We start from the raw sequence: 15,211 nt of genomic DNA, 5'->3' as shown, positions 1-15,211 counted from the left end.
TAGATAGACTGGAACCATGACGCAGAGAAGACAGGGTTAATATAGATACACGGGAACAGAGACAGAGAGTGGGGTAGTGTCACACCCTGGCCTTAGTTATCTTTGTTTTCATTATTATTTTAGTTAGGTCAGGGTGTGACATGGGGAGGTTTGTGTGTTTTTGTATTGTCTAGGGTGTTGTATGGTTTAGGGGGTTTAGTAGAGTAGATGGTTTAGTGTTCAGTGTAGGTGTCTAGGAAAGTCTATGGTTGCCTGAATTGGGTCTCAATTAGAGACAGCTGGTTATTGTTGTCTCTGATTGGGAGCCATATTTAAGGCAACCATAGGCTTTAGCTGTTTTGTGGGTAATTGTCTATGTGTAGTGTTTGTGTCAGCACATTCTGTATTTATAGCTTCACGGTTGTTTTGTTTCGTTTTTCCTTCTTATAATAAAAATAAGATGTATTTTTCACGCGCTGCGCCTTGGTCCTCTCTCTCTCCCTTTGACGATCGTGACAGGTAGTGTTCATGTACATATAGAAAAGGGGACCGTGTTTGCAGAGAGCAGCCAAACCCTTGTTAGGCTACCTGACCAGTCTCAGCTGGGGCTTGTTACCCTGACTTGTTAACCCCTAATTTCATACTTCAAAACATATTCTTCATAACAATGCCATACCTTAGATAGCCCGTATAGCTTACAACTTGGTTTACCATTCATTATTTAGATTATTTTGAACCATGATCCTAACGTAGCCTGTGCGTTAATTGATCATTTGTACGGATCAAAGTCTTAACAGTATGATTACAATTTGCCTTTTATTTAACTTGTAACATTGCCTTTAACCCCAAAGGTGGAACACAAGACAGAGGGAGGAAACTGACAAGAGGAAGTAAACAGACACGGCATGCATGATCATTGACTAGAAAACAACACATCAATCAAACAACGCATGACAAATGATTTGGCTAGCTAGCAAGTAAGCAGAACACAGCTAAAAGCATTTCTTGCTTATTTTTATCCGATAATGTTCCAATTTCTTACCTTCAAACCAGTCGGGAAAGAGTTTTGTCCTGCCAATGCATTGTCCTCTTTCGTCCCTGAATGAAAACAGTTTGAAAAATATGATTTGTCATTAGCTGGCCAGCAAGATCACCAATTCAGGATTTGAAAACTGTGCATTCCTACATCATTGACACATTCCTGAATATACAATTAGTTGTTCATAGCGTAAAAACGACAAGATCACCTGGTAGCTAGCTTGGCTAGAGACCTGACTCTGCGTTATGTCCTAATGATTGAATTTAACCTTCATATGAAAGTATGTTGATGAACATTTTAACGTAATTTGTTGAATAAATAAACATAATACTCACATTTCACGATGTTAATGTTTATTCTTCTCAAGACGTTTCTTCTTCTTCTATGGTATATTGGAGATCGCACAATTTAATGTGCAACCCACCAACTACTGTGCGGGATGGAAACAGGATTCCCCAAAATGGAACAAACTAGCAAAAAACGACCAAACGACCAAAATAAATAAATATACTAAACTAAACTGTCCGTCTGCACACACTTGAAACATGGCCAAATCCTTCACAATTCTTACACTGTAATGGTTTGGGGGATGAACGCTCTTACAGTGTATCTTACAAAACCAAGCTTCACATATGTAGGTATTTGCTCTTTATCAAAAAACAACAGGACCGACAGACTTTCTTCTTTTTCTCCATTCAGCCAGCAGGTCAGACCCCGGGCCCCAACCACACCAGGAATTCTCTTCAGGTATTTAACCTGAACATCCGTCGTCAACCCTGACATGACTTCTTTGACGGGTGCTCTACTCCGAAGTTTAAAACACAAAACTTCTGTTGTCCGGATGTTATATACTGTATATATATTTTTACTTATTACCCCTTTATTTCCCCAATTTCGTGATATCCAATTGCTAGTGAGTCTTGTCCCATCGCTGAAACTCCCGTACGGACTCGGGAGAGGCGAAGGTCGAGAGCCATGCGTCCTCCGACACATAGCCCTGGCAAGCCACACTGCTTCTTGACACGCTGCTCGCTTAACCCGGAAGCTAGTCGCACCAATGTGTCGAAGGAAACACCGTACAACTGGCGACTGAAGTCAGCGTGCATGCGTCCGGCCCGCCACAGAAGTTGCTAAAGCGGGGGGACAAGGACAACCCGGACGGCCGGCCAAACCCTCCCCTAACCCGGATGACGCTGGGCCAATTGTGCGCCGCCTCATGGGTCTCCCGGTCGTCTCGCGACACAGAACCCGGGTCTGTAGTGACGCCTCTAGCACTGCGATGCAGTGCCTTAGACCGCTGCGCCACTCGGGAGGCCCTGTCCAGATTCTCACTGCAATCTTCCTCTGTTCTTCAGAAATACAATTAATCAAAATAAAACAATTCCTGGTCACTCTGACAAACTCCACTTTCCCCAGTGCATACTTCACCATTTTCGACACCTCAAACGGGTCTCCCACATATGCATCCTTACTCAACAAATGCATCCCAACAAGAAGCGATTCATACACGTATCCTCCACTCCAATTTTAAAGTCCATTCAGAACATTCGTCTTCACCAACTTTGCTCGACGCGCTGCTTGATTCGAACTCAGCATCCACTTCCACCATCTTTCCCTCCTTCTACAGCTCAATGTAAACCTCAAAACATTTCTCCCATGAACTGGCAAGTTTGACGTTGCCAAAACACCTTGTCATGATGTCATCACACTGCATTACCTGACTTAAGCTGTGTTCAAGACAACTGGGAACTCTGAAATCTCCGACCTCCGACTTGCTTTATGCTGCTTTCATAACCATGTGGGAATGTGGTATGTACCACATACGACTGGGAAAAATCCCCTCAAATGCCCCTCCAACTGGTAATTACTAGTGGGAAACTCGTCAATCATCCCTGAACTCCGATTTCTCCCACATGCTGACCTCTGATGTCACCTAATAAGGAAATTACCTCGATAACAGCATTTTCAGCAGTTAAATGCAACAACAAAACATTGTTTATAAATAAGTGTCTTTTACTATGGTGTTTTTAACACTATAATTTGTTTACAAACACGATAGCTGTACTTTTAGTTTATGGTTGATGCAGTTTGTTGGCAGTTTGTTGGCCATTAGCCAATCAAAGCATGTGAATGGATCACACGGGTATTTACGACTTCCCAGCTGGTAATTTCCACCTTCCCACCTAGGTTATGAACGCAGCTTTCAAGACAACTGGGAAATCTGAAGAAAAAAAACTAGCTCCGACTGGGAAATAACGTTTTAAAAGGTCATCCAACTCGGAATTCCAAGTCGGAAACTCTGGAATCATGGTGCTTTCAAGACAACTGGGAACTTTGAAAAAAACTATCAGTGGTCTTCAGGTCAAAAAGTCAGAGCTCTAAGAGTTGATGAACCTTCAAAAATATTTTTTACAGTTGAAGCTAGTTTTTTTCAGAGTTTTTCAGAGACGTTCACATGCTTGTCGGGACTAGGAAACTCTGAAATTACGGCTTACTAATTTGTTGAACGCATAGACATTAAAACCAGTAGATTGTGATAGTGCATCATCCACGTATTTCTATGGAAAACTTTCTATGCATGAAGCCAGAAGTATTTGAATTTGTAACGCACCATATTGCTGAAGGGGCTGAATGGCACCAAAAAATCACTAAGGATCACGGTGAAAGTGGCCATAACTAGCAAAGGATCATTGTCGATGTAGTTGTTTTCATGGGGGGCCTGGCTGGTTGAACGCGACACTTGATTAACTACAACCAAGTCGTACATTTCAGAGTTTCCTAGTTCCGGCTAGCACGTGAACGCAGCAAAAACACTGAACAAGGGGGTCGGAGATTTCCAAGTTCCAAGTTGTCTTCTAACGTGGCATCATCCTAGAGCTCTGACTTTGGGAAAGCCTAAACAGGATCCTAGGGTTTTGACTAGATGGGATATTATGTCGGAATTGACCAGAATTTACTTATCGTATCAGGTTAGGAGAACTTACGCATCAGGTGAGTGGAATTAGGTTTAGGTTAGGAAAAGGGTTAGCTAAAATGCAAAACCAATTCAACGTTTGACATCAATTTGACATAAATTGTATACTGTCTAGCCATGACCGGATCCCAGGGATGTCACAACTCTGACGCCACCCTCGCCAGAGCAGAGGAAGGTGAACCATGCTACTAACCAAGCGGTAGCAGTGAGTGTGTAAGAGGAGTTAGTAAACTGGGACGAATATTCACCAAAGCACCCCTTTTTCCTCATTTGTTATCGGTTGAATCTCCTCCTGGCATTTCTTTAGAGCACGGTGCAATAGAGCAATAGTAATGGCGTCTTTTTGAAGTTCACTATATACTTCTATTGGTCCATATTTAAGCTAGGACTCCGGTACAAGGTGGGATGCTTTCCTGTAGTTCTGTTAACGGCGGCTAGGGCAGGTGTTCAGCAGACGGAGGTGAAGTTCCAACTCAAGGTGTCATTCAAAAAATGCGCCCCCCTCCCCACAGTTAAACATATTACGCCATATTTATGATTATATAAAATATAAGCAACAAATTTCCCACCAAAAGGTTTCTGTGCCAATGCACCACACAACCAATAAAGAAAGCATACTGACTTCGGGGACTTCAATATCATGGCTTGCGTTTTCAACACCACAATAAATAGACTATTGTAACCTGCCTAAATTACCTGCCTAAATAACTACCGACCCGTAGCACTCACGTTTGTAGCCATGAAGTGCTTTGAAAGCCTGGTCATGGCTCACTCCAATTCGCATACCGCCCCAACAGATCCACAGATGACGCAATCTCCATTGCACTCCACACTGCCCTTTCCCACCTGGACAAAAGGAACACCTACGTGAGAATGCTGTTCATTGACTACAGCTCAGCGTTCAACATCATAGTGCCCTCAAAGCTCATCACTAAGCTAAGGACGCTGGGACTAAACATCTCCCTCTGCAACTGGATCCTGGACTTCCTGACGGGCCACCCCCAGGTGGTAAGGGTAGGCAACAACACATGATGTTAAAAATATTTGTTGGTTTGATGGGATTAATGAGGAGCATCCAGACGCTGCACTTGATGAACGTATGAAATTGCTTCTTCCAATTATTGACAAACATGCACCTGTTAATAAACTAACTGTTAGAACTGTTAAGGCTCCAAAGATTGAGGAATTGAACAACTGTATGGTTGAAAGAGATGGGGCAAAAGGAGTGGCTAATAAGTCTGGCTGAACATCTGACTGGCTTACTTACTGCAAATTGAGAAATGATGTGACTAAACTCAACAAAAAGAAAAATAAACTGTATTATGAAGCCAAGATCAATGATATAATTATTATAAAAATGAAAAAACAAATACCTTTATTTAACTTGGCAATTCAGTTAAGAACAAATTCTTATTTACAATGACAGCCTAGGAACAATGGGTTAACTGCCTTGTTCAGGGGTAGAATGACAGATTTTTACCTTGTCAGCTCAGGGATTCAATTTAGCAACCTTTCAGTTACTGTCCCAACGCACTAACCACTAGGTTACCTGCCAGTAGTCGTAAAGAATGCTGGAATTTTGATGTTGCCAATTATTTTAATGATTATTTAATTGGCAAAGTGGGCAAATTTAGGCAGGAAAGGGCCAACAACGAACAGTGAGCAATTGTATTCATGCATAAAAAAAACAAATAATGAAAGAAAAGCATTGCAAGTTTGAATTTTGTAAAAATTGTGTGGGAGAGGTGGAAAAATTATTGTTATCGATCAGTAATGACAAACCTCCTGGCATTAACAACTTAGATGGGAAGCTACTGAGGATGGTAGCTGACTCTATAGCCACTCCTATCTGTCAAAGCTTTAATCTGAGACTAGAGGAAAGTCTTTGTCCTCAGGCCTGGAGGGAAGCCAAAGTAATTCCGCTATCCAAGAGTGGTAAAGCGGCCTTTTCTGGTTCTAACAGCAGACCTATAAGCTTGCTGCCAGCTCTTAGCAAACTGTTGGAAAAAATGGTGTTTGACCAAATACAATGTTATTTCTCTGTAAACAAATTAACAACAGACTTTCAGCATGCTTATAGAGAAGGGTACTCAACATGTACTGCACTGACACAAATGACTGATGATTGGTTGAAAGAAATTGATAATAAGAAAAATTGTGGGAGCTGTATTGTTAGATTTCAGTGCAGCCTTTGATATTATTGACCATAACCTGTTGTTGAAAAAACATATGTGTTGTTGTGTAACGGATGTGAAATGGCTAGCTAGTTAGCGGGTACGCGCTAGTAGCGTTTCAATCAGTTACGTCACTTGCTCTGAAACCTATTAGTAGTGTTGCACCTTGCTCTGCAAGGGCCGTGGCCTTTGTGGAGCGATGGGTAACGATGCTTCGTGGGCGACCGTTGTTGATGTGTGCAGAGGGTCCCTGGTTCGCGCCCGTGTCGGGGCGAGGGGACAGACGTAAAGTTATACTGTTAGAGTTGCTTGTCAACCTCTGCCATATCGTGGATTCAGAGCTATCTAACTAATATAACTCAAAGGGTTTTCTTTAATGGAATCTTCTCTAATGTCAAACATGTGTGTGGTGTACCGCAGGGCAGCTCTCTACTCTTTTCTATTTTTACCAATGACCTGCCACTGGCATTAAACAAAGCATGTGTGTCCATGTATGCTGATGATTCAACCATATACGCATCAGCAACCACAGCTAAAGAAGTCACTGAAACCCTTAACAAAGAGTTGCAGTCTGTTTTGGAATGGGTGGCCAGTAATAAACTGGTCCAGAACATCTCTAAAACTAAGAGCATAATTCCCTAAGTTCTCAACCTCAGCTGAATCTGGTAATGAATGGTGTGGCTGTTGAACAAGTTGAGGAAACTAAATTACTTGGCGTTACCTTAGATTGTAAACTATCATGGTCAAAACATATAGATTCAATGGTTGTAAAGATGGGGAGAGGACTGGCCGTAATAAAGAGATGCTGTGCTTTTTTGACACCACACTCCAAAAAGCAAGTTCTGCAGGCTCTAGTTTTGTCTAATCTTGATTATTGTCCAGTCGTGTGGTCCAGTGCTGCAAGGAAAGACCTAGTTAAGCTGCAGCTGGCCCAGAACAGAGCGGCACGTTTTGCTCTTAATTGTAATCAGAGGGCTGATATAAATACAATGCATGCCAGTTTCTCTTGGCTAAGAGTTGAGGAGAGACTGACTGCATCACTTCTTCTTTTTATAAGAAACATTAATGTGTTGAAAATCCCAAATTGTTTACATAGTCAACTTACACATAGCTCTGACACACACTTATCCCACCAGACATGCCAGCAGGGGTCTTTTTCACAGCCCCCAAATCAAGAACAAATTCAAGAAAGCGTACAGTATTATATAGAGCCCTAATTGCATGGAACTTCCTTCTATCTCATATTGCTCAAATAAAGAGCAAACCTGGTTTCAAAAAACAGATAAAGCAACACCTCGTGGCACAACGCTTCTCCCCTATTTGAACTAGATAGTTTGTGGGTATGCCTTGATATGTAGGCTACGTGTGTCTTTGAGCTGTTCTTGTCTATTGATGTTCTGTATTATGTCATTCTGTATTATGTTTCATGTTTTGTGTGGACCCCAAGAAGAGTAGCTGCTGCTTTTGCAACAGCTCATGGGGATCCTAATAAAATACCAAATACATCTGCCATGCTGATCCTCAACACGGGTACTCGCTGTACTCCAAGCACATGGCCAAGCACAACCTATCTTTACATTTGCCGACAACACAAAGGTGGTAGGCCTGATCACCGACAACGATGAGACAGGCTATAGGGAGGAGGTCAGAAACCTGGCCGTGTGGTGACATGACAACAATCCCTCCCCCAACGTGATCAAGATAGACCGCTGCGCCACTCAGGAGGCCCTAAGGCACTGCATTGCATTGCTTGAGGCGTCACTACAGCCCTGGGTTTGATCCCAGGCTGTGTCACAGCCGGACCGTGACGGTGAAACCCATGAGGCAGCGCACAATTGGCCCAGCGCTGTTCGGTTTAGGGGAGGGTTTTGCTGGCCGGGATTTTCTTGTCCCATCACGCTCTAGCGACTCCTTATGGTGGGCCGGGCAATGGGACAGGGATGTAACTACCAATTGTATATCATGACATTGGGGAAGAAAAAGGGGTAAAAGTACCACAATTTTTTTACAAGCTGACTCGGTTGCAAGTTGTACTGTGTTTTCTCCGACACATTGGTGTGGCTGGATTCCGGGTTAAGTGAGCAGTGTGTCAAGAAGCAGTGCGGCTTGGCAGGGTTGTGTTTCGGAGGACACATGACTCTCGACCATCGCCTCTCCCAAGTCCGTACGGGAGTTGCAACAATGGGACAGGAATGTAACTACCAATTGTATATCATGACATTGGGGAAGAAAAAGGGGTAAAAGTACCACAATTCTTTTTACATTTTAAATAAATATGATCAAGACAAAGGAGCTGATCGTAGACTACAGGAAAAGGAGGGTTGAGCATGCCCCCATTCATATCAACGGGGCTATTGTATAGCAGGTCGAGCACTTCAAGTTCCTTGGTGTCCACGTCACCATCAAACTATTGTCATGGCTTTCCCTCCTGGGTGAGGATCAAAGAGAGCCCACTCTATCTCACACCAGAGGAAGGGGGGGAAGTGGGCCGGTCTTATGACTTTAACGACCGGTTGTAAACTCTCTCTCTGGACCTGCAGTATTGCACAAAGGATATCTGCACAAAGGATAAACTTCAAACATCAACGGATTGGACATTGGAACATTAGTTTTCAAACCCAAACATCTGGAATGGTTGGTGGGTGTCCAAACAACAAATCCTGTCAAAGGTTTATTGTTTTGTGATATCATTAAGGATGGTATAACTAAATAACTGTAATTCTACAAATGTATACGTCCCAGTTATCAGATTTACATCTAAATGTTATTTGATTAAATATGAAACTATTTGTGAAAAGATTAAATGTGATTTGTGGCAACATTGTGGCAACATGATGGAACCACCCTCCAAGGCGAGTGCTTAAAAGGACTTGCTGAGGAATTAACATACAGACCAGAAAGCATGGAGCGGTGGCTACATGTTGAAATGGTTTACAACTACAAGACCAGTATATATGCAGCGCGAGCTGAAACCGTTGAAATGGTTGCAATTTAAATATAGACCAGCGTGACCGACAGCGTGTGCTGAACGTTACGAAATGTTTAGAAACTCTCCACGCGAGTGAAGAAGATAAAGACTACATCGGAACATTCAGTCTGCAGCTGTTTAAGAACTCTTAGTCTAGTAAACTCGACCCAAAAACCACCGCGTGTGTATATCTGAAGGATCCAGTCTAACGAACACTCAGAGACAAAGAAAGCCTACTACAACTACAAAATACATTGTTACCCAAACCAGAGACTTCTGTCGAACGACTCCCCATAGCCGGACCGGGCGATTTCAACAGAGAGCGACGACAAAAACATACAAGCATAAATATATACATTGCAATTATTTTCAAATGAGCAGTCACTCATGTGAAATGTATTCACATTCCCATGAGCATATTTTTCCAACTGTATGTACGATGGGTCCCCTCTCTGTCTCTCCCACTCTTTCTTTCCCCACCCCTTTCCCTGTGTAACAAGCCGTCATATCGAGTTAGTCCACTAGGGACTTTTCATTGCATTATGTTAGAAATCAATTCAACCTATACTGTTTATGTATGTTTGTGTGATTATTTAGTTAGTAAATAAATAAATAAGCCAATTTGTGTATCGCTAAATCATTATTTAGACTAGGGTTCTTGCAGATATCCAAGAATTATGCGATGTTAGAATGAGACTGATATGAGGAAATAATGATTAATGGATGACTGGTATGATAATGATATAGTCTGATATATTCTTGAGTTAATTCGGGAAACAGTAACTCATAAAACAAACTTTTTCCATGGTGCCCCGATGTTACTAATGAGTTCATTGTTACATGATTAATTTAATCACGTATTAATTCAATATAGTTAATTGATTTGATAAAATAGCCGTCATCACATTAATGGTAGTCATGTCACGACACTATCATGGTCCATACACACCAAGACAGTCGTGAAGAGGGCACGGCAATGCCTATTACCCCTCAGGAGACTGAAAATGATTTGGCATGGGTCCCCAGATCCTCAAAACGTTCTACAGCTGCACCATCGAGAGCATCCTGACCGGTTGCATCACCGCCTGGTATGGCAACTGCTCGGCAGCAGACCACAAGGCGCGTACGGCCCAGTACATCACTGGGGCCAAGCTTCCTGCAATCCAGGACCTCTATACCAGGAGGTGTCAAAAGAAGGCACTAAAAATTGTCAGACTCCAGCCACCCTAGTTATAGACTGTTCTCTCTGTTACCGCATGGCAAGCAGTACCGGAGCGCCAAGTCTAGCTCCAAAAGGTTCCTTAACAGCTTCTACCCCCAAGCCATAAGACTGCTGAACAGTTAAACAAATGGTTACCCGGACTATTTGCATTGACCTAGACTTTTTTTCCCGCTGCTGCTACTCACTGTTTATTATCTATGCATAGTAACTTTTCCCCTACCTACAGTGCAAAGTATTCAGACCCCTTGACTTTTTCTACATTTTGTTACATTACAGCCTGATTCTCAAATAGGTGTATTTATTTATTCCCCCCTCATCAATGTACACACAATACCCCATAATAAGAAAGTGAAAACAGGTTTTTTTTTAAATGTTGGAACATTTATAAAAAAACTAAAACAGAAATACCTTATTTACAAAGTATTCAGGCCCTTTGTTATGAGACTCGGAATTGAGCTCAGGTGCATCCTGTTTCCATTGATCATCCTTGAGATGTTTCTACAACTTGAGTCCACCCGTGGTAAACTCAATTGATTGGGCATGACTTGGAAAGGCACACACCTGTCTATTTAAGGTCCCACAGTTGACAGTGCACGTCAAAGCAAAAACCAAGCCATGAGGTCGAAGGAATTGTCTATAGAGCGCCAAGATACGATTGTGTCGAAGCACAGATCTGGGGAAGAGTACCAAAAAATGTCTGCAGCCTTGAAGTTCCCCAGGAACACAGTGGCCTCCATCTCTCTTAAATGTAAGAAGTTTGGAACCACCAAGACTCTTCCTAGAGCTGGCGTGACTGAGCAATCCGGGGAGCAGGGCCTTGGTCAGGGAGTTGACCAAGAACCCGATGGTCACTCTGACAGCACTCCCATGTGGAGATGGGAGAACCTTCCAGAAGGACAACCATCTCTGCAGCACTCCACCAATCAGGCTTTTACGGTAGAGTGGCCAGACGGAAGCCACTCCTCAGTAAAAGGAACATGACAGCCCGCTTGAAGTTTGCCAAAAGGCACCTCAAGGACTCAGACCATGAGAAACAAGATTCTCTGGTCTGATGGAACCAATATTGAACTCTTTGGCCTGAATGGCAAGCGTCACATCCCTACGGTAAAGCATGGTGGTGGCAGCGTCATGCTGTGGGGATGTTTTTCAGCTGCAGGGACTGGGGGACTAGTCAGGATTGAGGGAAAGATGAACAGAGCAAAGAACAGAGTGAACTTTGATGAAAACCTGCTCCAGATCTCTCAGGACCTCAGACTGGGGTGAAGGTTCACCTTCCAACAGGACAATGACCCTCAGCACACAGCCAAGACAACACAGGAGTGGCTTCGGGACAAGTCTCTGAATGTCCTTGAGTGGCCCAGCCAGAACCCGGACTTGAATCCGATCGAACATCTCTGGAGAGACCTGAAAATACCTGTGCAGCGACGCCCCCTATCCAAACTGACAGAGCTTGAGAGACTCTGCAGAGAAGAACGGGAGAAACTGCCCAAATACATGTGTGCCGTGGTTGTAGCTTCATACCCAAGAAGACTTGAGGCTATAATTGCAGCCAAAGGTGCTTCAACAAAGTACTGAGTAAAGGGTCTGAATACTTATGTAAATAGTTATTTACAGTGTTTTTTTTTATACATTTGAAAACATTTCTAAAAATCTGTTTTGCTTTGTCATTATGGGCTATTGTGCGTAGAGGGGGGAAAAAAGATGTAATCAATTTTAGAATAAGGCTCTAACGTAACAAAATGTGGAAAAAGACAAGGGGCCTGAATACTTTCCGAATGCACTGTACATGTACATATTACCTCAATTACCTTGACTAACCTGTACCTCCACATATTGACTCGGTACCGGTACCCCCTGGATATAGCCTCGTTATTGTTATTTGTTGTGTAACTTTTTATTTATTTTTACTTTAGTTTATTTAGTTAATATTTTCTTAACTCTTATTTTTCTTAACTGCATTGTTGGTTAACGACTTGTAAGTTAGCATTTCACGGTAAGGTCTACACCTGTTGTATTCGTAATGTATTCGTAATGTAAATGTAAATGTTGTATTCGCCGCATGTGACAAACACAAATTTATTCATCACTCTTTATATCAATATTTAGCAGCTACAAACTAACTATTAATGAGTAATTACCGTGTTCTTACCTGGTTGTTTCCGACTTACTTTGCTGTTGTTTCCTGGTACTTTCCGGACATTAAACTCTTATTTCAGCACCGTAAACTGAAGTGCTACCCATAGATGTTATGTTGCATCTGTGTTCAGGCTATCCTGAATATGCCCAGTCCATCTGATTTAGTTAAATAAAAATGTATAACTGTTTTTGTAGAGCAATCCAGGCTTAGAGCCCAATCCTTATCATTTCATTTCTGCACGCATAACCTTGACTTTCCCCTAAATCATGTAGCCTATGAATGTCACTGGCAGGCGTGCATGAAAAGTTATGCACACATGCAGATCAAGTTCCCATTCGTCCCTGAGAGTGTTCTACTTTACTACTGTACTGTACGTCCTGATGAAGTGGAGAATAGAGAAAATGAGAATGATACCATGTTTCTGTGTAGACATGAATGTGTTTTAAGGTTGTAGATTCTCTTAAAGGGTCCCTTACTTGTTGAGGGCGTTCTTCAGGTACTGCTGCAGCCACTTGGTCTCGGGGTTGATACACACCTCCTTGTGGTTCTTCAGCTTGGCACTGCAAAGAGAGAAAAGAGAGGGATAAGATTAATTGAGAAAGAAGAAAGAATGAGCTTCTGGTGCCCTGTTCCATTCCAGCACAGACAGCCTAATTTTAATTGATGTGCATTAATATGGACAGCTATGTACAGCATATGCACTGTTGAGGAGAGCTTGCAAGTAAGCATTTCACTGTACCGTTTACACCCTGTGCACATGATCAATTAACTTTGATTTGATATCTATCTTGGTGCTTATCTCTTAAACCAACCCTTGCTAAACTGAGCCCCATTCAGAGTTGGGGTTCTCCTCTAGTAACAACACAGGAGAAGCTCTCTGTACAATATCTCACTCAGGCAGCTCATTAAGGCTGCTCTGGGGGGGGGGGGGGGGGGGGGGGGGGGTCACTCTAAAATTAGCCAATATTCTCTAACTCTATTTACAGTCGCAGCCTCAGTCAAGTGTTACATAACTTTCCCGAACTCTACATCGTCTCTGTATATTTACAGGCTAAAGCTGTGCTGCTCTTGCTGTTATATGTGCCACTAACTGCTATCCTCGCCCGCTGTAATCATACTGTTATCACCTTGAGATCTGCCCTAGGCTAGCAGATGTAATGACCACCATCTTGTCCGGTTGACAACTGTGCATTTGGCTGCTTGGATTAAGAGATCCAGTCACTTCTGTCTGTCACTTATAAAGCTATCCACTTGTTCATTCCTCATCCCGAGCCCAGTTTCCATTTTTCCAGTAAAGTTGACTGAGAACACATTCTCATTTACAGTAATGGCCCTGGGAATAGTTACAGGGGAGAGGAGGGGGGCTGAATGAGGCAATTGGAAGCTGGGGATGATTAGGTGGCCATGATGGTATGATGCCAGATTGGGTATTTAACCAGGATACCAGGGTTAACATTCCAACTCTTACAATAAGTACCATTGGATCTTTTAGTGACCACAGAGAGTCAGGACGCCCGCTTAACATCTCATCCAAACGATGAGACCCTACAAAGGGCAATGTCCCCAATCCCAGTCCTGGGATATGTTTTTACACCAGAGGTAAGAATGCCTCCTACTGGCCCTCCAACACCACTATCAGCAGCATCTGGTCTCACATCCAGGGACCGACCAGGACCGACACTGATTAGCTTCAGTGGCAAGCCAGCAGTTAGTTGCAGGGTCGTATGTTGCTGGCATGTTAAATAGTCCCCTTGCAGGTGATATGTTTCCGATGTAGCCAAATTATCTGCAGATACACACATTAGCGAAGATTTAAAAGTGTCACAGATTGGAATTCCTGGAAAGGTTGAAGCATTTAGCTGTGTTGGTTTTAATGATAGACAGTTGAAGATTGGTGAGTAGGGGGATCCATGATCAATACCTTTTTGCCTTTTGATGGAATAACCCTAACCATGTAGCTATAGGCTTAGTCCAGAATAACCCTAACCATGTAGCTATAGGCTCAGTCCAGAATAACCCTAACCATGTAGCTATAGGCTTAGTCCAGAATAACCCTAACCATGTAGCTATAGGCTTAGTCCAGAATAACCCTAACCATGTAGCTATAGGCTTAGTCCAGAATAACCCTAACCATGTAGCTATAGGCTTAGTCCAGAATAACCCTAACCATGTAGCTATAGGCTTAGTCCAGAATAACCCTAACCATGTAGCTATAGGCTTAGTCCAGAATAACCCTAACCATGTAGCTATAGGCTTAGTCCAGAATAACCCTAACCATGTAGCTATAGGCTTAGTCCAGAATAACCCTAACCATGTAGCTATAGGCTTAGTCCAGAATAACCCTAACCATGTAGCTATAGGCTTAGTCCAGAATAACCCTAACCATGTAGCTATAGGCTTAGTCCAGAATAACCCTAACCATGTATCTATAGGCTCAGTCCAGAATAACCCTAACCATGTAGCTATAGGCTTAGTCCAGAATAACCCTAACCATGTAGCTATAGGGTTAGTCCAGAATAACCCTAACCGTGTAGCTATAGGCTCAGTCCAGAATAACCCTAACCATGTAGCTATAGGCTTAGTCCAGAATAACCCTAACCATGTAGCTATAGGCTTAGTCCAGAATAACCCTAACCATGTAGCTATAGGCTTAGTCCAGAATAACCCTAACCATGTAGCTATAGGCTCAGTCCAGAATAACCCTAACCATGTAGCTAT

At 42.7% G+C, this 15,211-nt stretch overlaps 1 protein-coding gene across 1 annotated transcript in view; it reads right to left on the bottom strand.

Moving 5' to 3' along the window:
* cxcl12a (chemokine (C-X-C motif) ligand 12a (stromal cell-derived factor 1)) overlaps positions 1–15,211 on the bottom strand; it is a 37,701-nt gene that overhangs the window by 9,652 nt on the left and 12,838 nt on the right. Inside the window, exon 3 of the mRNA XM_038960273.1 lies at positions 12,970–13,053. Coding sequence (XP_038816201.1) covers positions 12,970–13,053 — 84 coding nt within the window. The remainder of the gene's footprint in view (positions 1–12,969; positions 13,054–15,211) is intronic.

The sequence above is a fragment of the Salvelinus namaycush genome, chromosome 22 (assembly GCF_016432855.1).
Source record: "Salvelinus namaycush isolate Seneca chromosome 22, SaNama_1.0, whole genome shotgun sequence".
NCBI lineage: Eukaryota > Metazoa > Chordata > Actinopteri > Salmoniformes > Salmonidae > Salvelinus > Salvelinus namaycush.
Note: the sequence above shows the minus strand (reverse complement) of the source record. Positions and strands in the feature narration are given on the sequence as shown.